The 26,953-nt window shown below is 43.7% G+C and overlaps 1 protein-coding gene across 1 annotated transcript in view; it reads right to left on the minus strand.

Moving 5' to 3' along the window:
• DROSHA (drosha ribonuclease III) overlaps positions 1 to 26,953 on the minus strand; it is a 375,790-nt gene that overhangs the window by 167,788 nt on the left and 181,049 nt on the right. Inside the window, exons 18-20 of the mRNA XM_088468255.1 lie at positions 6,858 to 6,996; positions 2,195 to 2,255; positions 1,543 to 1,602 (exon numbers count right to left, since the gene is read on the minus strand). Coding sequence (XP_088324381.1) covers positions 1,543 to 1,602; positions 2,195 to 2,255; positions 6,858 to 6,996 — 260 coding nt within the window. The remainder of the gene's footprint in view (positions 1 to 1,542; positions 1,603 to 2,194; positions 2,256 to 6,857; positions 6,997 to 26,953) is intronic.

The following is a 26,953-nucleotide window of genomic DNA, read 5'->3' on the forward strand; positions in this document are numbered from 1 at the left end:
CGGATCGGTACCGGCGTTCTGGTACCGGCGGGGGTGTAGGGAAGACAGCATGGACGTCAGGACTGACTGTCCATGCTGTACATCCAGATGTGCAGCCACAGCTGCACTGAAGAAAGCTTCAGGGGCTCTTCTAGCCCCCACTCCGACAGGTGCACCCGACGCCGGCCGGGCACCAAACTAAACTGAGGTGCCTTGGCTCGGGGGCGGGGTATAGGAGGGGGACCCTAGTGCATCCTGGGAGGCTGAAAAGCTTAACTCTATGGTGCCCAGCGACTGACGTCACACCTATACCCCAAGGTATCCTGTGGATACCCTATGGACCCTGAAGTAGAAAAATCCTTTATAACCATGTAGTTAACGTTTGCCGCGACCCTGTTAACATACGAATCCGTGAACTTTTCACGGATTCTGTGTGTTAAGGTGGGTACACACTATACAGATATATCTGCAGATGATGGTTTTTGGTACACATTTTACAACCATCATCTGTGCGTGCCCGGAGGTCCCGGCGACCAGGGGGCGTGTCCCTGCGGGCAAGGGGTGTGTCCCGCCCCCTTCCTTGCGGCTGCCACTGTGGGTGTAACACACCTGCCGATGGACAGATATGTCTGCAGACATATCTGTCCATCGGCTGTGCAGCACAGCCAATGCGATATGTCGGTGAACGCAGACGTTCACCGACATATCGCAGGTACACACTGCCCGGCAGGCAGCAGATACATTGGCGATCAATTGATCGGCCAATATATCTGTCAATGTGTACCCAGTTTTAATGTCTGATAAACTGTGTTAACGCCCATTAACACGTCAATTTAATGGGCGTTAACAAAGGAGATAAAGGCCAAGGCTACCTTCCTTTTTCACCCAAGTTAAGTTACTGGGGCTAACTGAATAGCGCCCATTCGTCACACACAGATATACAAGCGTTGCAAATCAAATTAATCAGGGAAGTCTAGTGAAGTGGATTTGTCGCATCCGATTACGACTAAGACACATTTACGGGTGAAAAAAGACTGCAGCAATAGTGTAGGAGGATACATCTGTAGTTTTCCCTATTTTTAATTCCATGAATACACTTTTGCTACATTTAGCATTGTATTGTGATAAGCAGTTTTGTCTCTGTGTTGTCATGTGGAAATTTATAGAAAATGAGGCCATGCAATTTTCTTTGCCAAATCAGTATATACTGCTTAGTCAAACCATATGCTGTTATTTGAGAGCCCAACTTTGTTTCTCAAGCTCTGGGGACAGGTGTGATAATTACTGAACTCAGCCAAGTAGATTAACTAACCTCTGCATGATTAAATAAATCCTCCATAAGGCATGCATTAGACTGGTACAGTGGTAAAAAGTAGAGCAGTACAGGTTAGGAAACTGTAGCATGTAGTATAAGAAAGCAATTAAGGACATCAAAAAGCAGCTTTAGGAAGTACGTATTGTCATATTACTGTTTTGTACTGTTAAAAGTACAGGAAATTGTACCCATTGTACTAACTATAGCTCAAAAGTAAAACAAAAAAAACAGTACAAAGATATATTCACCTTGTTAAAAACTCAACGACGGCATCACCTAAAAATTCCAGGCGTTCATTGTGGTTTATCCTGGAATTAAAATACAAACAAAAAAGTCCAACTCAGTTTAGCTCTGGATGCAATATACGCAAGGGAAACAAATATCCTTCACAAGCTGAAAATCATATTTTTGATGGATCCATTCTTCATAAAATATTGGGCTTGGGGTAATAGTAAAAACATATAAACACAGTCCCGAATTGAATGAAAACGCTTTCGTGAGACGTCTTTAAAATTTAAACTTTTTGTTAAAAATAGAGCAAATATACTGAAACTAAATGTAGGCATTTAAATATGAACTTTGACAGGTTTAGGGTAAATTGAAACATGAAGTCAAATATTTGGTTGGTATGGGAAACATTTGTGCTTTAGCAAAGGCTTATAATATGTTCTGCAAGTAAGTGAAAGACCAAACAGAGTTGTCCAGAAGGTATTATTACTCTTTATATTACACTATGAATGTATGCAGGAAAGGCTGGTGGATGCAGTAAACTGTTTGGAGCAGCTAATCATTTTTATATGAAGGAGGGACAAAAGACAATAAATAAATAATCCTCATATACTGAAATTATTGTAGTTTTAAAATACTTGCATATGTGTAATAAAGTGAAATTATTCTTACCGTGAAGGGGCTGGATCATCTTGCCCCAGACGAGACATAATGTTTATTAGCGTATTTATTCCTGTAGCCATGCAAAATAAAAATAGGTTATAAATGGCAGATCAGCCAGTTATAAGACTGAGGAGAAAGTTCAGAGGAACACATTTAGAAACACTTAAATCGATAACGTTCAGGAGCTGGCACTCGTAAAAATATAAAAGCATTTTCTCATCATATGCTTGTAAAAACTAGATGGCCTGAAATTTATGTTTCAACTCTGCTCCTTTACTACAGTTAACACGAAGAGCAATTAGATCTGTTTAAACCCATCATTTTATACAATACACTTTAAAGAGTATAAATTACTTGGCCACAGATTCATTTGGGCAAGGGCTACAAAACCCATAATTACTGCAAGGCCAAATTTTCAACAAACAATTACAGGATCAATGCACTCAATTCCCTTTTTTATGTGGAGTGGAAGCGAGAGAGTATAAATTCATGAGATAACTAAAAAAAAATACTAGGGCTAAAAAATAAACACACACAGTTTTGTTAAACATGATCTTGAAATGCAAGCTCCTCATTATTTATTATTTTAAATGCAATATAATAATCAACTGAGAACACATGCGTGGTAAAGGAAAAGAAGCATTGTATTATATATGACTTAATATAAAAGTAAATTAAAACAATTAAAAAAACAAAAATAAAGCACTGGTCGGAAGATATGTATTCATACATGCACTGATTAATTATTCTTCCCTCATATTGCTGGATGACTATGGGGGGAATTCAGTTAGCTGCGGTAATTTACTACGGGTTATTTGATCCCCCGATGCAATTTAATTAACCTCCAAAGGCAACCCACAGGCTGCACTTAATGGGCTTATTTGTCAAGCCTAAGCAGGCACGAAAACAAAACCAAGATAATTAGCCTGTTTTCGGGTGCTGTGACCCTGTTAATGCACAGGTTCATGAACTTATCATGGATTCTACGTGTTGACGCCCGTTAACTTGTTCATTTAATGAGAATTAATAGGGGTCTGGAATTAAATAGCCCTAGGCGTTAAAGCCCGAGGCTACCACCCTTTCTCTCCACCGTTAAATTAACGGGCCTAATTGAATTCAGCCCCATGTCCCATGTTCAACAAGGAAATTCTGTGGACATTAAACATTCCTTGATCTACGGTGTCACGTGTGTAACAGGAATACCTACATGTAAGGCATTACCACAAAGTGGTTATAAGGGTTTCATCACCACTATACATGAATGAACCAATAAAACATTTCCAATACAGTTTAGTTTGAAAGACTACTCTGCATTCAATAAATTCTGCAGTGGGCAACCGCGGGTGCTTAATGAACGTGTGACCAGTGGCAACTGGCCAGTATTGTCCGTGTTAACAGTCCAGCAACACTGGCTCAAATCACATCCACATTCAATGTGGGAGGTACCAGACGCATATCCAGCAAATCAGTGCAGCGTTCTTTAGCTTCCATGGGATATGGAAGCAGAAGACCCACCAGAGTGCCGCTATTAAAACTTCGAAACCGCATACAGCGCCTCACCTGGGCTTGTGACGTTGCTAATTGGACATTGGAGAATTGGCAACATGTGGTGTGGTCTGATAAGTCACAGTTTCAGGCTGATTGTAGGGTTTGGGTGTGGTGCAGACCTTATGATTGAGGTACCAGACGCATATCCAGCAAATCAGTGCAGCGTTCTTTAGCTTTTCGTCCCTGACACGTGACTTTCTCAAAAGGTGTACACCTTTTGAGAAAGTCACGTGTCAGTGACGAAACGCGTTAAGTGTTAATACCATTTCGACCTCTATTCGTGCTGAAAGAACACGGACATATAACTGCTCCCGCTTACTACCGCCGCTGCTCCCGCTTATTTATACCATTATTTACTGGCGGTCTGTATGGGCTAATTATCATCTGATAGTCATCTGTGCCGGAGCAACACAGCCACTCGTGCTGCCCCCGCTGACAGCCTTTGCTGTCCCTGCCCACAGTTGCTGCTTGTGTTGGCGGTCGGTGCTGCAAACCACACACAGACGGAGCGCAGTTAATTGTTCTACCGAGAGGACATTTGATCACTGGCTTATACTGCATCCAGTTGCCACTGCTCCTGCTCATTTTTACCATTACCTACTGGCCACCTGTTTAGGTCGACCATCACCTGACATTTATCTGTGCCGGAACAACACAGCCATTGTGCTGCTCCCGCTGACAGCAATCGCTGTCCCGGCCCACAGTTACTGCCTATGGTGGTGGTCTGTGCTGCACACGGACGGAGCGAAGCATATTACCCTGCCGAGAGGACATTTTTATCACTGGCTGTTCCTATCCAGGTCAGTGCCCTACAGCTCCGGAGAGCTATTATCCACCCAGACACAGTTACAAGTGGATTCCCAGTCCCTGCACTAGTCCGAGGACGCTCAGAGTTAATAGATATCTATTTGGACATAACCAAAAGGCTAAAATTTGTTTACACACGTTATCTAACGGGTAAGGAACACTCCTGGCTGCAGTCTACCTAGGTCCTCACGGTTTATGCCAAAATACCGGACCTGTCTACTGAACCGTGAGTGCATTGCACCAGCTGGTAATATCCAATAGCAGGATCACACAGCACGCTAACTGAGTTGTTTACTCTACATTAGTAACTCTACCTCAAACAGACACATTTGTTTCCTCTCACAGGAGACCCTTGATTGACTTGATACAAAGATATTGATTGTCACATGAGGAGCTACATTGTTTTATATTTGGATTATTTATCCAACTTTTATGTTATTGCACTTTGAACATGTCTTTTAGTATGATATCGATATCATAGCTTCATTATATATGCAAGCCAATCTGTGAATTTTATATCTATTATTATAATATTAAATATTTTGAATACCATTTCTAGCTGCGCAAGACTATTTTTTTGTTATCTCTGGTTGTTTGTAATGGAACCTTCACAGTAGGTTCTCTTTGGCCTTGCAGCGCTAGAATACGTATTATTGTTTATGTTTAATCTTTGATCTGGATTGTATCGATAGCGCTCTGTTTTTTTTATTAGCTTATGATTCCATGAACCCCAGTTGTGAACAAGGCACTGTGCAGGCTGGTGGGGGTTCCATCATTGACTGGTAACCGCTACATTGCATTGTTTGATGGCCATTTGCAGCCCTTCATGGAAAATACCACAACAATGGAGCATTCTGGAGAGTTCCAATGATGGTGCGACCACCACGTTTGCCAGACATGATCCTAATCAAGCATTTATGACGTGGTGGAGAGGTCCTTTTCCACCCAAGATCCTGCACCTACAAATATCAGGGAGCCGTGGAAAGCTATCCAGACGGCACAAGTCAACATCTCTCCAGAGGTCTTCTGTCCACTTGTGGAATCAATGCCATATATAAGAAACACACAGGCAGAGATACAGGTGGGGGAATCAGCTGTGTGATACGTAATTAGTAAGTGCTTGGGTGGAGGTATGTAAGTGTGTTGCATTGCAGAGGTGGGTGTAACCAATGCCAGTTAGTGGCCAGTGTATGGCTATGTCAATTTTGGAATGTTTTGCTGTTAGGAGCTGAACAAGCACGCTGTCTGAATTGCCATCCTGACCAGAGAACTTATTTACTTATACCAGTTATTTGTATAGCGCACATATATTCCGCAGCGCTTTACAGAGCATATTTGACCACTCACATCAGTCCCTGCCCCAGTGGAGCTTACAATCTATATTCCCTACCACATGTACACGCACACACATACACACTAGGGCTAATTTTTGGTAGGAGAAAATTAACCTACTAGTATATTTTTGGAGTGTGGCAGGAAACCGGAGCACCCGGAGGAAACACACGCAAGCACAGGGAGAATATACAAACTCCGAACAGTTAGGGCCGTGGAACCAACGACCTCAGTGCTGTGAGGCAGTAATGCTAACGATTATACCGTCTGTGCTGTCCATCAGTATGAGGTGTTGTCATCTGGAGCTCCCTTTATCACAATTAATTGTTTTGCTCCCTAATTAAATGTGAATTGAAATACACTTGTTTAACATGTCTCTATTGTAACAGAATACACAAACTGCAAGTTGCTTGCTCTGTTCTGCCAGACAGAGGTACCCTTATTAACTTGTATAACATTTCCCCTATCCGACTGGGGAGATAAATCAGGAGAGAGGTGCACAATATCTATTAATAAGAATATGCAAATGTTCAAATTTGGGGATTTGAATATCTAACAAGATATCAATCTATACATCACTTAATACTGGTGTAGTTATTGACTACCTTAACTTTAAATTACATACATAGAGAAGGTCCATGTAAGGAAGAATAAAGGACATAAAGGTTAGAAACAAGAAGTGACCATCATCATCTGCGGTGGCCGGCTTGCATGTCCTCATTCAATCATCCGGCCAAAGGGATTGCAGATGATCCGATGCTACGTCCTTAGACGCAGCTCAGATCAGTAATGCATGCTGGAAGTGTGACGACTCCTGCTGCATTACCATATTACAAATCTGTAAATGTATTGTCAAAAACACAACAAAAAAAATCAGATCTGTTCTTGTTATTTACACAATTTTTTTCTCCAAGAGGAGATACACCAAAACACTGAAAATGAGGGGCATAAAAGTATATAAAATAAGTAGAAATATTATACATACCTTTTTTCCGCATGTGCATGTAATGAACTTTTCGATCTCCATATTTTGGCTGTCTAATTCCACAATTTGAAAGAGAGTTGCGGGCATGATCAGGGTTCATCCCAAAATTTAAATGGTGGCTTGGATGTGTCATCGCTAGCTGCAACACAACACATGCAATGTGTTTGACATGGTTCTAGGATAGGTAAGTCAACTAATTGTAAATACAATGAAAAAAAAAACTGTTTAAATTAAGTACATATTCCCTTGTATTTATAAATTGAAACAAAACAAAAAATAATTACACCCATTTAAAAATCAATGTTAAAAGCCAAGTACTGAAACATGCAAAATTGTACAACTAATGTAAAATTTTTCTTGTAACCTTTTATCAATCATGATGCCTTTCCCAGCACTGGGATGTGCCCACAGTCACCCCTCTAGACCAGTAATACTGAATGGGATGTGTAAAAAATTAAGAGAAATTCCTTTGATAATGGCTATTTTTTTTACTTTACTTCTGATATGTACTGCAGCAAAACACTTAAATAACATAACATTATTCTGCAGCCTATATGTGCATTTAGGAAAAAGAGTGAATCAACATTTGCTATATACTAAACTCATGATCCTTAACTTTTAATACAGAGTATGGAAGAGGGCAGGGATGGGGAACCTCAGGCCCAGGGGCCGTATAAGGCCCTGGAATCATTTGGTCTGGCCCTCTGAGCTATTTTCTGATAGCCTCATTTGGCTAGCAAGGTGCCTAGAATGGCACCCTACAACCAGAATCTATGCAGCAGTGCCGTCTGGAGCATCCTTAGAACGCTTCAGACGGTGACACCGCTGCCCTTACAGCTCTGGGCATTCCTGTAATCACCGGCAATTGTGGCCCCGCACATGTGTGACATCACACAGAGAGGGCTTGGCCTGCACCGGGCCCGCGAATAATGTAATACTTCATCAATGCTTTCCAGCTCTCATCCTATCTTGCTACTACATGCTCCCTCCTCCCTGTCTTCCACATCTGTATCATGCCTGTGTGTCTGCCCCTCCCCTTGAGATGTAAGCTCTTACGAGCAGGACCCTCTAACCTCTTGTGCTTCTCCTTACTTTATTTTCATCTACTTCTTACTCACCACTAGGATACATAACACTTGGTGCTTATGCTCTGTTGCTTAATTGGGTGTTATGGCCACCAATGTATCAAGGTATATTATCCATGTCCTTGTCCTTCATTTTATTGTATTTTACTGTAAGTCACTTTTTTGGTTATGTACCTTGAAAGGCGCTGCGGAATACTTGTGGCGCCATATAAATAAACGATAATAATAATAATATCAAAATGGCCCTCGGCAGAGAAAAGGTTCCCCATCCCTGATCTAGAGGCTAATTCAGAGATGTACGCTTACCTGAAGGCATACGTACATCTTTATTTGTTGAACAGCGCATGTGCAGATCGGGTCCTGCGTCGTTCGACACAGTTCACCTATAGAGACAGCAGCTGCTTGGGGGCTGCGACGAGGAGCATTTTACAAAACGGGGGCATCAGTCCAGTTTTATAGGTATACTGATGTAAGGGTCTGAGTCTTCTGCCGTAGCTTCCCTAGTCCTGGCAACATGAAAAGACCGACCATCCGGAGTAACATGAGGGTTACTCATAAGACAAAAATCATGCAGTAGGCGTCTTTCTACTACAGGGACCCATCTTGCTACTTTGCATATTTTAGCAAGTCCATCTCTAAATCAGGCCCCTAGCTCACAGCAGACTAGAGCAAAGTATGTGGGAAAAATAAGTCTTGCAAGAAAATAAATAAAATATAAGAGCTTAAGCTGCATAACTATTAACAAAGTGGGACACACTCCAATAGCAATATACAATGTTATATTTGTGTAATTAGATTGAAATGTTGCATTTATACTATGAAAAAATAATAGTCATCCTATGGTGAATGGTTTCATGAAGAACTTTTAGAAGTCCCCATTAACATCAAGTGCCACCACTAGCTCCGTTAGACCCAAGTGCTGCCACTATGGAGAATGGCGATGATCTAGTTATAATGTCCAGGTGGTGATGAAGCTGCAATATAAATGTAATAAACTATGATTGTTTCCCCCTATGTTTAGTAAAGGAAAACTTCAGACTGCAGCTGATCCTAAATTATATCTAAAATGTAAAGATACAGGTAATAGAGATAATCCGGCACTCACCCCAGCCTCCACAGCATCCCAGGTATCTCTCCAGCAGATAGATTTAGTATGTAATGGAAGGATGGCACTCAGGGTCTCGACAGCACTTCTAATAAATAACAGGCCCAGCCAGGATATACGACTATATATCCTGGCCAGGGCCGCCATCAGGGGGGGACTGTCGGGCCTGGAGTCCTGGGCCTGGCCTCTGGCTGAACGGGAGGGGGCCCGCCCGGCGCCCGCTACTACCACCTAACCTTTGCAGAGCCTCCAGTCTGAACTACCCCGTTGAAGAGAGCCTGAGGAAAGGGGGCCCTGCTGCCGCTGCCGCCCCCATTACTAAATAATGGAGTTGGAGGAGGCTGCCCGGCCGCTCGGGCCGCTCCAGCACCAACTTACAGTGCGACAGACTCCAAAACAAGCTTTCAATAAAGCTTGTTTTGGAGTCAGCGCGCGTGACGTCATGGCGCACCACTGAAGGGCGAGGTCAACGTCGGAGGAGCCGCAGATCAAGAGGAGCTGCAGTGAGTGGACCATGGAGGAAGTAGCCGGTTCCTTCTCATAAGGTAAGTGGCGCACAACAATCGGGGGGAGAGGGAGTTAATAAAACAAAAAAAAAGGCATGTGCCGGGCGGGGGGGACGGGGGGGGGTTGACTTGTGGGAGAGAGATGGGTGTTCAATAACAGGGAGGGGGAGAGAGAGTGAGGGTCTTAAAAAAAAAAAAAAGTAAGGGCACAGACTGGCTGCATTCAATAACGGTGGGGGTGGAAGGGAAAGAGGGGATTAAATAAAAAAAAAAAAAAGGAAGGGCACAGACTGGCTGCATTCAGTAACGGGGGGCTGCCTATTCTGTCAGTCCCGGGCCCCACAATTTCTGATGGCAGCCCTGATCCTGGCTGTGCCTGTTATTTATTACAATGTAAAGATAAATATTTTGATTTTTAGATTATACATTTATGCCACAATTTGGCAATAAGTATTAACATTTGCTTGGAGACTAACCTTTATTAGCTTTAAACTATGTTATGATTGTATTTTTTTTTTAAAGTACATATTTCAAGTACTTTGATGCTTTAGATACAACTAATAATACTCTAAATGAAAACATAAATGCATTCACTTATTTATGAAGTATTTTACCAGTAAGAAATACAATAAAGGACACTTATTTTCAGGTATGTCCGGATAGAACTTAAGCAGTTTTGACCACATAAATAAAAATGCATTACGCATTATAGGGTCTATGTACTAAGCCTTGGGAGAGATGAAGTGGAGAGAGATAAAGTGCCAAACAATCAGCTCCTAATTGTCATTATTCAAACGGCCTGTAAAGTGACATTTAAGAGCTGATTTGTTGGTACTTTATCTCTCTCCTAGGCTTAGTACATAGACCTCATAATTCAGAGCCGGCCCTAGGCATAGGCATTCTAAGCAAATGCCTAGGGCATCGGGAATGCGTAGACGAGGGGCATTGCACGGCCCTGCAGTCCCCTCCCCCGTCGCTACCGCGATCGGAGCTCAGCTCTGATCGGGCAGCGCAGTAGTCAGACAGAATGAGCTTCTGAATCGAAGCTCATTCTGACTATAGTGGACAAGGAAAATGGCCGCGGTTGCAGGAGGGCATACTGCGCATGCGTCCACTCCTCCCATGGTTCTTTGCGGAGCAGAGCCGTGAGTGACAACTCACGGCTCCGCCTCCGCATTTGCCCCAGTGCAGCACAGTCTGAGCCCCGAAGTCAGCATGGTCCCAGCGACTCCCACTCCAGCTATGCTGACTAGAGACCACCTACAGTAACAAGAGTCTTCTCAAGGTAACTTAGTTTAGGATTGCACTCACTTGGCAGAGAGTGGTTCCTGAGGAAGTCCAAATAGGACAAAACCCGTTGGGTGGTTCTCCTGCACCTCCAACAAAGTGGACTCTTTTCTGCTTAATCTTACTCAAGATAAGCAATTTTATTTATTATATTCCAGTTATTAGTTTGTCTGTCCGTGTACATGTTTTTGGTTAATAAAATATTATTTACGGAGATCACTCTCCTTTTTATGGTTTCACCTTGTTTATGAAGTTGAGAGTGATCCTTTGAAACACGGGGAATAGGAAGGAGTGAGATCTCTACATGCACTATATATTGCATTATCTGGTACGCAGAATCATTTACGTTTTTTTATCCACTTTAATTGCATGAGGAAATACTACACCATATTGTGTTTATGGGCTTGGTTGTAGCCCTCTCTTTCAAGGTCCATTCAAGAGGGTACCTTTCCTTGGATCAATATCCAGAACTTATTGGCACTACTTGCTTCCCGAACCATAGGAGTGTGATCTGGACATCAGATAAGCTTTTAGAATTATATTTTTTGGTACATACATTACTTAACTTGAGCACAGATTGCTTTACTTTAAATACTGCACTATTAGGCGCACATCTTTTATTTTTCTATATATATATATATATATATATATATATATATACATACACTGAAAAATACACGTGTGTGTGTGTATATATATCGAATGAAGATTTACTTTTAAATGGACCGGGTGTCCCATACGTTATACTCTCTAAAGACTCAGAAAAGTATTCCTTAAGTTTAAGTTGTCTGTTGAACCTCCATAAATCCACCTTCCAGGCGAAGGGTTTAAAGTTGTTTAAAGGCACAAAGGAAAATCCATTATTTAATAGTTCCTGTTCAGCACTGGTCAGAAGATGTGAGGACAGGTTGATCACTAGATCCTCCTTTTGTAGGGTCTTTTGCCTCTGGTTCTGGCCCCCGCGTCTCGTGAACCTCCTCCTCCTAACCCGCGAGCTGCACGGGTGGTAACCCCTAAAGGTGGCTTTTGCGATGCTATATTCGGCTGCATTTCATGTTCACTCATGGAGGAGTTATTATCACTGGATGGTTCCATCTCTAACAGAGAGCATTGGGAAGATCTATTCATGTAGGTATTGCAATTCCTGGAGGGCGTTTTTCCCGTAGCCCAAGAATAAACGCTTTGTTCGTCATAATCTCTGTTGACTTTCTGTAGTTTTTCTTTTTTGAATCTAACCAGATCCTGTTTATAAGACTCAACCTGAGCGTTCAATTTGTCCAACCATTTGGAATATTTATCCTGTACTAATTGAGCCAAATGGATCTCTTCAAAGGCTTTAATTTTTTCTCTTATAATTTTAAGTTCTCTGGCTGATTCCTCGATTACCAACAAGATTAAGTCTAGCGAACACTTGTTGAGGCTAGCCACCCAGCGTCTACAGAACTCCACATTGTGCCGACCAAATGTAGGGGCGTTCCGGACCCTAAACCCTCTCAGGATTTTCCTCTCCTTATAGTAATCGGAGAGGGTAACCCCATGTAAATGGAAATCTATTTACTTCTTTTTAAGTTTAAAAATGGAGAAATATAGGTCCTCTAGTGAGTCTGCCCCAGCAGTAGTGTTTAAAGTGTTCTTAAAATATAGATTTTCTGCCTCGGAGTCTGAGAAACTCAAGATTTCTCTAATTGGTAATGTCCGTCACCTTCAGCCATACTGTACGTTAATAGGGATATCACAAAATCCCACTCTGAACACCACAGTGAATACTGTCTGAAAGATATTTAAAAACAAAACATATGCAAAAACAGACTCTGAAATGTACTGAGGAGAAGTCAAGTTAGAAAACAGTTGGCGGGTGCCTTGTTACAGATCCTGTTGGAAGCGTTTTATTCTTTATACCACTGGAAGTCCTGAGAGTGCCACTTTCTTTAACCATATATTTATCACGGAGGATACCTCTTTTCCCCCGGGGAGGGCACCAAGGCAAGATCAGTTCTTTTAGACAAGGAGTGCCGGCTTTTTTCATTTTATATTATATATATATATATATATACACACACACACACTATGGTCCGTTAACAATTTGGAGCGGAATAGCTGTCCTCGGCCAAATTTTTTCGACAATTTCACTTATCCCAGTATTCAATTTTAGCGTCTTTTCGCCGGTGCGAACACGCAATGCAATGTAATATGCGATAAAGTTTTGCCTATGAATACCCAGCGGAAAGAAGTGCAGATTTGGGGTTTTGGGGAGCAGAAACCACTCTGCACCCTTTGTACATCCCCCAGTGACTCTAACTGCATCAAAAACACTAAGAAAAACACAAATGATACCCAAAAAAATGCACTTTGAAAAAGTGGGCGAAAAATTTCCAAGTGGGGGTACAACTTCAAAAACTAGCGAAATAGCCTTTGGGGGGGAGGGGAAGGTCTGCAAGTATGGGGGAGGTTTTTTCTTTACTGAAGGTGCGTTTTTGGCACTTTTTAATGCTTCACTTTGGCGATTTTTACATATGCTTCCACCCATTTTCATGTACCCCAAATTTGATGGGACTACTTATTTTGGCCAGAAAAAGTTGCTAAATGCTATTCTTCACCACTCTCCCAAAGACGTTAAATAGCTCCTATTAAGGCCATTCAAATACCCAAAATACCTTTTGCAGGGCTATTTGGGGGTACCCATAGTGAACCCTCATGTCAGAGCATCTTTAGGGGGGTGTCAGACTGATTTCCACAAAAATCAACAGGACTTTTCGCCGATTTTGACTTCACCAGGTCCCGTTTTCGACAATTTAAAATTGAATACGGGGACAAGCACGGTAAGTTTTCGACGGCAAAACCGCCGATGACTACGAAAAGTCCGGCAACTGACTTTTCGCTCCAAATTGAATATGGCCGTGTGTGTATATTATATATATATATATATATATATATATACATACACACATAAATAAAATGCACCAATAGTTATCTATCCATCCAGGACTTTCTCAGAAGACCAGCACACCACCATGTAGCAAATTATGCAAAAAAAAAAAAAAAAAAAAAGTCATTTTAGTGTAGTATCAAAAAAACACCATCATATAAAAAAGCCATCATGAATATGGGGTATAATTACTCGTCCCAATGCATAGAAACAGCATGTCTTAATAATGCATAGCCATCCCGACGGCCCGTTCAGCCTTCATCAAGGGTCAGCCACAAATGATCATATTAACCTTAGGACTTAATATACCATGGTGCTAATCACCAATTACACCCACCTGCACATGTTGGCATCCACACGGTCACCAACCTCCATCATGTTCACACACCGGCAATGGAACCAATCTGCTCTACCAAGTCTCAGGAGGTCACACAGTGTGTTCCATCGTACCAGAAGTGACGCCGCGGTACCACGGCCGTCAATATCCGGCCAGCTGGAGCAACACACGGTCTACGACAGAAACAGGGAGCCTGGTTGGAACCACTCACCGGAAGTAGTTAGATGTAAAAAATAAAAATGGTGTGTTGCGCTTGTATTTCCGCAGCTCAATAAATAGTGGTCAGATTAAAAATATAGGTATATGAGCGCTGGTATGGATTAGAATTGGTGGACCGCACAAATAAAAATATATGAATGTAATGAATAATCAGTAATCAATAATAAAACAAAACAAACAAATAAAAAAAAAATATATAAAAAAAAAATAAAAAAAAATAATAATTAATAAAAAACAAAGATGAAAATAGAAAGAAAAACAGCAAAGGAGAGAAAAGGCATAAACAGTATTATGGGATTAATGTTTATAGTCTTTATAGACTAGTTGGGGGTGTGCCAGTTCTGCATGTACCCCCTTGCTGTTTTTCTTTCTATTTTCATCTTTGTTTTTTATTAATTATTATTTTTTTTTATTTTTTTTTTATATATTTTTTTTTTATTTGTTTGTTTTGTTTTATTATTGATTACTGATTATTCATTACATTCATATATTTTTATTTGTGCGGTCCACCAATTCTAATCCATACCAGCGCTCATATACCCATATTTTCACTCACCGGAAGTAAACAGAACGGCCATGGCGACTGTGTCCATGACAACAGTGATCAAATATAAACACAACAATATATACAAAAATAATATACAAAAAATAGTCATCAAAACATTACATACCCATTAGAAAATTCAGTTATTTAATGCATCTCTACTTATTCTGCAAGGTCAGTGCATCATTACACTGTACATGCAGAAGAAGTGCAGCAATCTCACAGATAGAATGTACCAACATCAAAACAAACAAAATATATAAAGAAAAGACTGGAAGTTAATCTAAAAATAAGTCATTACCAATAAGTAAATCATCTGGTTGTAGCATAAGCATATTGCAAAAGACTATATAAGTCTTAGCATACATTAATAAAGATTTTGCACATACATTAGATACCAAACAAACATGCTTATAAAGACAGTAAATCCATAATGTATCCATTATCCAGGAGAAAATAAAAGATATGGTAAGAACTTACCTTTGTTATCTCTATTTCTACGAAGTCCATAGGGTTCCACAGGATACCTTGGGGTATAGGTGATGACGTCAGGCATCGGGCACCACAGAGTTAAGTTTCTTCATCCTCCCAGGATGCACTGGGGTCCCTCTCCTATACCCCGCCCCTGAGCCTCAGGCACCTCTGTTACGTTACAAGCCATAGGCCGGAGGAGGAGAAAGAGAGTGAAGAAAGTCTGGAACACACAAGGAATCACATTCTCATCAGGTCACATTCTCATCAGGAGACAGAAAAACCGGTGACCAGAGCAACGCCCATCTGCAGTACAGGTGCGACAGGGCGGGAGTCCTGTGGAACCCTATGGACTTCGTAGAAATAGAGATAACAAAGGTAAGTTCTTACCATATCTCTTATTTTCTACTGAAGGGTCCATAGGGTATCCACAGGATACCTTGGGGATGTCCCAAAGCAGTATCCTTTAAGGGTGGGGATGCTCCTGTGCTGGAAGGAGAATCCGCCGCCCGAAGGAAGCATCCTGAGAGGCGAAGGTAACAAATGCATAATACCTCACAAAAGTATGGACAGAAGACCAAGTGGCTGCCTGGCACAGCTGAACTGCAGAGGCACCACGGCCAGGAAGGACCCACAGACCGAGTAAAGTGAGCTTTAAGAGAGGATGGTACAGACAAGCCCTCATGAATGTAAGCCTCAAATATCACCATGCAAATCCGTCCGTTAACAACAGAGCTGGAAAAATCCCTGGACCTCAAGAGAGCAGTCTCAACAGCCACACCGTCAAAGACAGACGGCCCAGGTCCGGGTGATGGCAAGAACCTTGAGACAACAGGTCCGGACGTAGAGGCAACCGCATCGGAGCGTCTATGGAGTACCAGTGCCGTCTGGGCCACGCTGGAGCTATCAGCAGGAGCGTGCCACCTTCTTGCTTGAATTTGCGAATCACTCGAGGAAGAAGAGAGAACGGAGGGAAGAGGTACGCAAACTGGAAGGTCCACCGGACCAACAGAGCGTCTACCAGAAGTGCCTCTGAGTCTCTTGTTCTAGACCCATACACAGGAAGCTTGTTGTTGTGTCGGGAGGCCATGAGGTCTATCTCTGGAAGGCCCCACTTGTTGTCACAATTGGTGTCTGCGAGTTACCTGTCTCAGGTGGTGATCGGATTTCAACGGAGGCCGGCATGACTGGAACCACAGATGATGTAGATGAATAGCTCTTTTATTATAAGAAGTGGGTAGCAGTGAGAACTGCCTTTGGTGATGAGTGACTGGAACTGGAAACTTGAGACGTTGGAATGTGACCAGAAAGAACTTGGAGGGACCTGACTGGGACCGGCAGGTAGGCTGACTGAGCTGGTCGGGTTACTAGTAGATGGGCTTGCAGACGGATGGTAGCGTGGAAGCTACTTGTTGTGGCGTGGGTAGACGTTGGTAGCTGGGTGGCTAAATGGAGCGGCTGGATAGTCGTGGGTAAACGCTGGTATCTGGGTAGCTACGTGGAGCGGCAGGATCGCTGTGGGTGGACGCTGGTAGCTGGGTAGCTACGTGGAGAACTGATGAGCTTGGAACTTGACTCTAGACTGGAACAACGTGGACTGAACTTATGAGCTTGGAACTTGACTCTGGACTGGAACAATGTGGACTGAACTGGAATAACGTGACAATGGCTGAAGGGAAATCAGGTAATGCTGAGACGAGGGTTAAACAGGGTGATCCGGAAATGCTGTGACAAGGTTGGAACTCAGGTGCAGGCTTGATAGGATAATTGGGAATAACAGGTTTCAGGAAGGAATGGGTAGGTTTGGGAATTTTAGGTTCAGGGAGGGAGTAGGTAGGTAAAAGGGGCAGGAGTTGATCCACAGCACGAAGCAAGGCAGGGTGAAACGATGCAGGTTTAGGAGTAGGAGTAGGACTAGCAGCAGAGCACAGGCCAGGTATTGCTGTAACAGGACGTCTGGAAGCCAGGTATTACTGTAGCAGGTTTTCGGGATGCACCAGGGGTTGCTGTCAGCAGGCTTACTGGATTGCCAGGTTTGGCTGTAACAGGTTTTCTGGAAGCACCGGGGGTTGCTGCCAGCAGATTTACTGGATTGCCAGGTACAGCTGAAACAGGTTTTCTGGATAGCGCCAGGGATTGCTGTAGCAGGTTTCAGGGCTATACACAGAAACAGCATGAACCATACACCACGGGAAGACGAGATGTTCAGGCCCAGAATGCTATCAGGAGAGGATATATATACCATGGGTCTGGCAGCAATTGGTGGATATGGACAGGTGGTCTGGTAGTAGCATTCTGAGTGGTGGAAGGCACAACATGCAGAGGGAGTATTCATCTCTGCAGCTCTGAGAATCAGAACCACACCTGTGATTCCAATCAGGGCTAGCAGTGCTCAGACAGAGGAGAGGCCAGGTGCAATAATCAGAGCAAATCCTCCAGGCAAATTACACACACAGATCCATGGGGGAGCTGACAGGGGTAAATCCCAAGGCAAAAAGGTGACAACTAGACAGGGTCATGACACTTGTTCATCAGTAACTGAAACGCCTCCTGGTGAAGAGACCACTCGCCTGGATGCACGTCTTGACAGCTGAGAAAGTCTGCTTCCCAGTTGAGGACTCCTGGTATGAACACTGACGAGATAGCAGGGAGATTGCCTTCCGTCCACGCTAGAATGCGGGACGCCTCTGTCAGGGCCGCCTGACTGCGGGTTCCTCCTTGGCGGTTTATGTACGCCACCATGGTGGCACTGTCCGACTGCACCTGCACGGGCTTTCCGTGGAGGACATGTCTTGCTTGTTGGAGAGCTTTGAATACTGCCCTTAGTTTCGAGATGTTGATTGGAAGCGCAGATTCTGCTGGCGTCCACCTTCCCTGGAGGAAGTGTGGACCCGACACTGCTCCCCAACCTCGAAGACTGGCGTCCGTCGTCAGAAGGACCCAGTCCACAATCCAAAAGGGGCGCCCCCTGTTCAGGTGAGTAGTCTGCAGCCAGCAGGCTAACGACAGACGTACCTCTGGTGGCATCACCATTGTCTTTTTTTTTTTTAATTCAATAATTTTTTATTTGTTTTCAATAAATTTTTTTTAACATAAACAGTACTAAAAATAAATAAAAATTGTTTTACATCACTATAAACAGTATACAATAGTATAAATCAAACAGGGCATATTACAGTACGGGTTCTCATTCAGGACATACACCCCGGGCATAAATGATACAACAAGATTGAAGCAATTACACAGCTTCTTTATGCAAATATATATCCCTGTTCACATACATATCACCACGTCTACATCACATTAAATACGAGGAATCTCAGTACTACGCACAGCACTATCCCCAGTGGTTATCTGCATAGTATCAAGTCTAGTTTCACCCAGTCTCCGCACATATGATGAATCCAGCCATCTACCCCAAATAAGATGAAATTTCTTTTCAGCCTTTCTAGCTAAGTACACAAATTTCTCATGCGCCAAGGTCTCATTCACCAGTGCTATCCATTGTCTTATCGTTGGACCTTCAGGGACCATCCATGTTCTAGCTATGCAAACCTTGGCAAGCATACATAAATTAACAACATATTGTGCAGAATATTTATCTAGCGTACCTTCTCCAAGAGCAGCTAGAGTGCACACCATTGGAGTTAGCACATCCCGGGGAACACCGGTGGACACCAATATACAATTGACCGCTTCCCAAAAGGAACTGACTATAGAGCATGTCCATCATAAGTGCCAAAAACTACCATTAGGGGAATTACATTTTGGACATTTTGAATCAGATCTACCGCCGAATTTAAACAAGCGATCTGGCGTTAAATATATTCTATGTAACAGGAACAACTGAATTTGTTGAAACCGAATTGTTGTAGTAGCCATTTTTGGACTACCCAGTGCTCCTATCCACACATCATCTGGCAATAGTCCAAGGTCAGCTTCCCATTTTTGCCTAATAGATGGTAAATCCGTACCATGATATTCTCTCATCAAGGCTGCATACATAACAGACACCAAATGTCTTGGTCCAGCAACCTGTAATAAAATTTTAACAGGGGAATCTCGGAACACTGGAGGGGCATCCACAAATTGTGCGTCTATAGCATGACGAAGCTGAAGATATCTATAAAAATACTGTCTTGGGATATTAAACTCACTTTGCAGTTGTTCCAAAGAATTAAACACTCCAGACGCATATAATTGTCCTAACGCATTCACCCCCCATTTCCCCCAGGCCTTATTAATTTGCAGCAGAGCAAGCTCCTCAAGCCCCCTGGTATTAAGTAGGGGGGGTATCAGGATCCCAACCCTGTCCCTGAAAAATCTGCGTGACCTGTCTCCAAATCAAAACTGCTTGTCTAACCAATGGAGCTCTAACACCCTTCAGGTTGCTACTAAGTAACATTTGAAGTGGAGTATGCCCCCTAGATTCCTGCCCCACCAGAAGAACAGATAATTCATCTACCTCCGAAACCTGTGTCCATGTCCACAATTGCGCCAATTGTGACGCATAGTAATAAAACTTAAAATGGGGTAGTCCCAGCCCCCCAGCATCTTGTGACCTAGTAAGTGTATTCAATTGAATGCGGGCTCTACGTTTAACCCAAATCAGGGAGGATAACAATCCATCTATTTGTCTGAACACACTCTGAGGGAGATAAATTGGGGAATGTTGCACCACATAAAGAAGTTTGGGTTGTAGAACCATTTTTATAAGATTTACTCTGCCAGTGAGCGTCAATGGTAATTTCCCCCATGTATCTACCCGGGATCTTAAATATTCTATTTGCGGCTTAATATTTAAAGACACATAGCTATGAGGATCGTTAGTTATCCATACACCTAAATACTTGAACGAGTCTACCCATTTTAATGGGAGTGGTATAAGCGGAGCAACAGGATGCGCTCCCCTAATGGGAAGTAGACATAATTTGTCACAATTTATCGACAGACCCGAATATTTTCCAAAGGAATTAATAATTGCAAGAGCATTAGGCATGGCAGTGTCATACTCTGAGACAAAGAGCAGGATGTCATCAGCATATAATGCTATTTTATCCGATCTAGTTCCCATGGAAAATCCCTGAACAGCAGGACTAGCCCTAATCAAACAAGCCAATGGCTCAATGGCCATAGCAAATAGAATGGGTGACAAGGGGCAGCCCTGCCGTGTACCCCTTGAAAGAGGGAAGGGAGATGAAGTATATCCATTGACCGATACCCTGGCCATAGATGCAGAGTACAGCAATTTAACCCATTTAGTGAAACCAGAGCCTATCCCAAAGCCACTCATTGTCTCCCATAGAAATGGCCATTCTACAGAGTCAAACGCCTTAGCGGTATCTAGTGACACTATTATTTTAGAAGAGGGGTCCTCATGTGAGATCTGCAATTGGGTAAAAAGGCGACGGAGATTAAGCAAGGTTGACTTTCCTGGCATGAATCCAGTTTGATCCGGATGTATCAACTGGGCAATCACCCGATTTAACCTAATGGACAGAACTTTAGCAAGGATTTTAATGTCTGTAGGAAGGAGAGAAATAGGCCGATATGACTCCGTCTGTTTAGGGTCTTTTCCCGGCTTTGGTAACACTACTATAAGGGCTTCTGACATGGACTGAGGGAGAAAATTACATTCATACAGTTGATTGAATAGCTCTAGTAGGCGGGGCACATAAAACTGGCTATGTTTTTTTATATAAGTCCAAGGGAATCCCGTCTAACCCCGGGGCCTTGCCGTTTGGGAAGGATCTTATAGCTATATCAATTTCCTCCATAGTCAAAGGAGAATCGAGGAAATCTTTAGCCCCAGAGGATAATTTAGGGAGAACTATATTCATAAGATAGTGGCGTAGTTCTGCAATACTATATATGACACGCCAGAGCTATATAGTCGCTGATAGTATCTAACAAACTCCTGTGTGATATCTGGTGTTTGGTCATAAATTATACCCCCTGGACCCACAATCTCTACTATAGTTATTGAAGGACGGTCCAATCTTGCCAAATTGGCCAAATAGCTTCCAGGTCTGTCACCTGTTGCATATCTAGAGTGTGAATTGAATAGTAATTTATATCTAGCCTTATCTGTCAAACAGTCGTTCCATGCCTTCTGTGCAGACAGCCATGCAACCTTGGACAACTCTAATCCATCAGCAAGGTAAGTAAGCTCTAATGATTGACAGGAAGCCTCCAAGCTCTAGTTCCTTTATTTTGTAAAAGGACCTTAAATCAGAGACACGTTTAATCAAAGTCCCCCTAAGAAAAGACTTAAAAGTATCCCATATTATCTGAGCTGGGGCCGTACCACAGTTCAGTTCAAAATATTCCTTCCACATTTCTTCCAAATCAGAGCCCTCTCCCAAGCGGGTCAACCAAAATGAATTAAGTTTCCAAAACGATTGGCCCCTTTGACATCCCAGATCTAAGCTAAGTGTCAATGGAGAATGGTCCGAGATTCCCATGGTCTCACAGGGGAATTTCAGACCTAATCACAGACCTAACTCTAGGCAGCATATCCCGCGTGAGCAGCGCCAGGTCAATCCGGGAGAACGTGAGGTGAGAATACGAAAAACAGGAAAACTGCCTTGCAGTAGGGTTTTTCATCCTCCACGCATCGACCAAGCCCAGCCCAGACACATAAGCCGAAAACCTGTTGCCGTGTGATGAGGGACTCCTCTGAGTTGTACCCCTTCTATAGAAATCCTGATCCAAAACATTATTGAAATCACCAAAACACATTTTGTAGCCGTTCCCGGGGACAGGGCCGACATCATCATTGTCTTTGTCTTTATCCGGTGGGGCAACCCATTCCATCTGGAGAGGATCAACTTCTGCAGAGGTCTGGAGTGAAACTGGGCAAACTCCACCATGTCGAACATCGACACCATGGAGCCCAGTAACCTCATCGCCGAGTGAATAGACACCCGGTGACTCTGCAGGCAACTGCGTACTTTTGCCTGTAATGCAGAGATCTATATATATATTTATAATAAAAGTACTTTACATAGTCCTTAGAAATGTTTCCCTATGGAGCTGGGGCCAGGCATGAGCCTGCAACACAGAGACTGTCAATAGCAGATAGCGCTGAAGGATCTCTGGAGACCGTACCAACAGCAGAAGGTCGTCCAGACAGGGCAACAAGAGGACCCCCTGCATCCACAGGTGGGCTGCCATGACTTTGGTAAAATACTCGAGGTGCTGTGGCCAGACCAAAGGGCAGTGCCTGAAATTGGAAGTGTTGGTCTCCTACTGCAAACCTGAGGAAATGCTGGTGTGCTCAGACAATGGGAATATGCATGTAAGCATCCTGAATATCTAGCGACACCATAAAATCCCCCGGCTCCATAGCCTAAATGATGGAATGCAGGGTCTCCATCCTGAACCGAGGAACCCTCATGAATTTGTGGAGTGATTTGAGGTTGAGCCTGTACAAGAAAAAGATTAGAGTAATACCCCGATCCTCTCTGGGACAATGGGACCGGCACTATAACTCCAGCCTGGAGCATAGAGTGGATCACCTTCCGGAATTCCCAGGCCTTGTCTTGGTCTGACTGAAGGCCCGTGGTGAAAAACCGGCTGGGAAGCCACTGCCGAAAGGAGAGGGCGTACCCCTGAGAGACCACTTCTCTTACCCAAGTGTCTACAGTTGTGAGACACCAGCTGTAGGCGAACTGAAGAAGCCGGCCTCCCACTTTGGGATCCCCAAAGAGGAGGCCCGTCCCGTCAGGTTGAGGGCTTATCATCCGACTTGGGAGTTGGACATCTTGTACTCCAAGCCTGCTTCTTTGGCTTGGTAGATTTCTTGGCCCCTGCCTGTCTAGGAAAGGACAGCACTTTGAACTTACCCTGGGCCCTATAGGGCCGAAAGAACAAAGTACCAGACCCTGATGGGACTGTCGCCGATGGCAGACACGCAGACTTAGCTGCTGCCAGAGTGGCCACAATTTTGTCCAGATCAGGGCAAAAAGGACCTGTCCATTAAAGGGCAAGCATTTCAATCCCTTTTTGGAATCTGTGTCTGCTTTCCAAGAACGCAACCAGAGGGTGTGGTGCGCAGCCACTGCTGCTTAGGAGATTCTGGAAGTGAGAAGCCCTATATCTAAGGCTGCCTCATTAATGTACGTAGCTGAGTCTCTGAGGTTACCCACTAACTCTACCTGCTCAGGTGACGAGTCAGCGTCTAGAGACAACTCCAAGCTATCAGCCCAACGCTCCATGGCTCTGGCAACCCAGCACACGGCCATTGCTGGTCTGGACGCCCCCCTGCAAAGGAATAAATGGATTTCAGGCATATTTCCACCTTGCGATCCGTAGCAACCTTTAAGGAGGACAAGGAGGACATGGGCAATGTAGCACTCCTCACTAGGCGTGTGACATGAGAATCCACCTGTTTCCCAATTGGAAAAATAATTATCCGCAAAGGGATATGCAAAAGCCAAACGTTTTTGAGGCTGGTACCGCCTACCTGTTTTTTTCCACGCCTCCTCTAAATGATCCACTAACTGACCAGATACAGGGAATACAGTGGCATCACCCTTAATATCCTTAAAGAAGGCATATTTAGATTTGGCCACGGGGGGATCGTCATCTGTAATAACCAAGGCCAGACGGACTGCCCGTATAAGGCCAGGTATATATATATTTTAGACTTGGACCCCACCTCCTTAGTACGAGGGAGCTCCTGGTCTGAGAGGTTAAAATCTCCCCATCATCAGACGTTATGCCATCCTCATCATAATGAGCTGTCTGAGACATTAAAGGCCGCAATGAAGACTGCCCCTGTAAAACGTCTGTCAGGTGGTGGTTCCGTATTGGACAATGAATGAGTTTACCCACGCAGGTTCCTGGGAGACCTGGGGGGTCAAAAGTGGGAGACACTGGGGTACCATCAGCTGTCTAGGCCCCTGCATGGGTGATGACCCTACCGACTGCTGCGATAACCCCATTTGGGGAAACGCAGGGGGCATCGCCAGCTGGCCCACAAGGGTTGTAAGTGCTATAGCAAAATAAGCCCAGGGCGGTTCCTGCAGAGGCGCAGTTACAGAAATCGGGCTTGAAATTATATAACATGCCCGACATAAACATAAACCTTCATAAACCTCACCCTCCGCTATTGGTACAGTACATGCGATACACTTTAGCTGGAGAGGAAATTCACGTTCACTCTCAGACATGACGAGTATAACGGAGTGTATGTGACTCCCCTCACAGACAATATTTTTACTGTGAGGCAATGAATACCCTGCAACACCGCACCGTAGGAGCTTTTGCAGAAGAACAGGGATAGTAAAATGGCTGACAGTCAAAAGTGAAAGTACAGGCAGACAGCGCTAGCATTAAGTCACATACAATGCAGAAATAAATCCCTGTACCAGCAGCAATGAGATCAACTACACAGACACAGAGCCTGGTAGGAAACAGTGCAGCATACTCTGTCCTTACTCTGGAGGAGAGATGCGGCGGGACCTGAACCGCGATGCCACCTGTATCAGCTTCCAACAGCGTTTGCACACTTCATTAGAAAATGGCCGCAGAGGAGCAGAGAGGAGGCGGGCCCGGGGGAGGAGCTGACACAGCCTGCCAGACTGCTGTGGAGAGGCACTGTGCAGCGGGGCAGGTGCCGGCTGTTAGACATGGAAGGCGCGCTCCCCTGACATGCTATTAACCCATGGGACACCGCGCTGTACCGCACATGCTGCGGCCCGCTGTCCCTGGTGGTCTAGTGGAAGCGCAGGTTAATACCTGGCTCCACGTGCAGCCTGTCCCCAGAGAGCCCCCTGCCTGAAGACCTACAGGACTGTTACCGGCGGGTACCCTCCGCGGGACCCCGCTGCTCACCTGCCCCCTTGAATCCGGCTACAGTCCAGGTAATCTGGGGTCACTGCTAGCTGTGACCCCAGATACCTACCAGAATCCCTGAACCAGTACCGGCGTTCTGTTCCGGCGGGGTGTAGGAGCGACAGTATTGACATCAGTACTGACTGTCCATGCTGTACAGCTCATTTGTGCAGCCACAGCTGCTTGTAGAAAAACTTCAGGGGCCATTATAGCCCCACTCTGCTTGCAAGTGATCCTGATGTAGAAAAGGAGTTTCAAATTAGATAAAGAATCAAAGGGGGTTAAATATTCTGCAGCATTTGCCTTCAGGAACAAGAAATGTAAAGGACATTTCTTTTTAAAATATATGGGCTCAATCCAATTAGGCGAGTTTGCAAATGCAAGTTTGTTTTATGAAACTCACAGACATTGCGTAAATTTGCACACCCGAGAAATGTAAGATCTATTTAGAAAAGCCAATTTGCAGGATTTGAGGCGAGGGTGTGCAACTGGTCTACAAAATGAGATCTGAGAGAAAGGAATGAAAAAGTAAGGAAACCATCCTTGATCCCAAAAAAGTGACAACAAAAGAAAGTGGGCCATATTGAGTGCTAAACAGTGGCAATAAGGTAAGTACTGGAGGTTTAAATGATAGAAAGCATTTGTTTTATTTTTGTTTAATCAAATTAAAGTCTTTACAGACATTTGTGGGTACAGAAAAATATCTGTATAGTAATTTTTCTGTTTCTATAAAAGTTTACTTCTGCGAGATCAAAAACCACTCTACCTCCACATCATTCACACCTCCACATACTTGTCCCACATGATTTACACCTCCCCATACCTGTCCCACATGATTTACACCTCCACATACCTGTCCACATCATTCACACCAGCACATACCTATACATCATTTATACCTCCACGTACCTGTCCACATCATTCACACCTCCACATACCTGTCCACGTCATTTACACCTCCACATACCTGTCCACGTCATTTACACCTCCTCCACATACCTGTAGCACATGATTTACACCTGCACATACCATATCATTCACATCTCCACATACTTGTCCACGTCACTCACACCTCCACATACCTGTCCACGTCATTTACACCTCTACATACCAGTCCCACATCATTTACACCTCCACATACCAGTCCCACATCATTTACACCTGCACATACCTGTCATACATCATTTACACCACCACATACCAGTCCCACATCATTTACACCACCACATACCAGTCCCACATCATGTGCACCACCACATACCAGTCCCACATCATTTACACCACCACATACCTGTCATACATCATTTACACCTCAACATCCCTGTCATACATCATTTACACCACCACATACCTGTCCCACATCATTTACACCCCCCACATACAAGTCCCACATCATTTACACCTCCACATCCCTGTCATACATCATTTACACCTCCACATCCCTGTCATACATCATTTACACCTCCACATCCCTGTCATACATCATTTAACTCATTATTGAGTTTTATAATACAATATATAATAAAAAACCTGAAACGGATATGTATTTAATGGCCGAATTATGCTAGTCAAACCCCTCCAAGTGCATGATTACTCATTTGGAGGGATGTACCAGAGTGTCCCAACATTTTTACCTTAAAATAAAGATTTTTCCCTACCACTTCATATACTCAGGGGGTGCGCACAAAAAAACGTGAATAACCTCTGAAAAATTAATGGAGTTTCGCATTGGATTGCAAATGTAATTCACAGGGAGAGTTCACCGTGAGAGCGGCT

The sequence above is a fragment of the Taudactylus pleione genome, unplaced genomic scaffold (assembly GCF_031769625.1).
Source record: "Taudactylus pleione unplaced genomic scaffold, aTauple2 ptg000083l, whole genome shotgun sequence".
Classification (NCBI taxonomy): domain Eukaryota; kingdom Metazoa; phylum Chordata; class Amphibia; order Anura; family Myobatrachidae; genus Taudactylus; species Taudactylus pleione.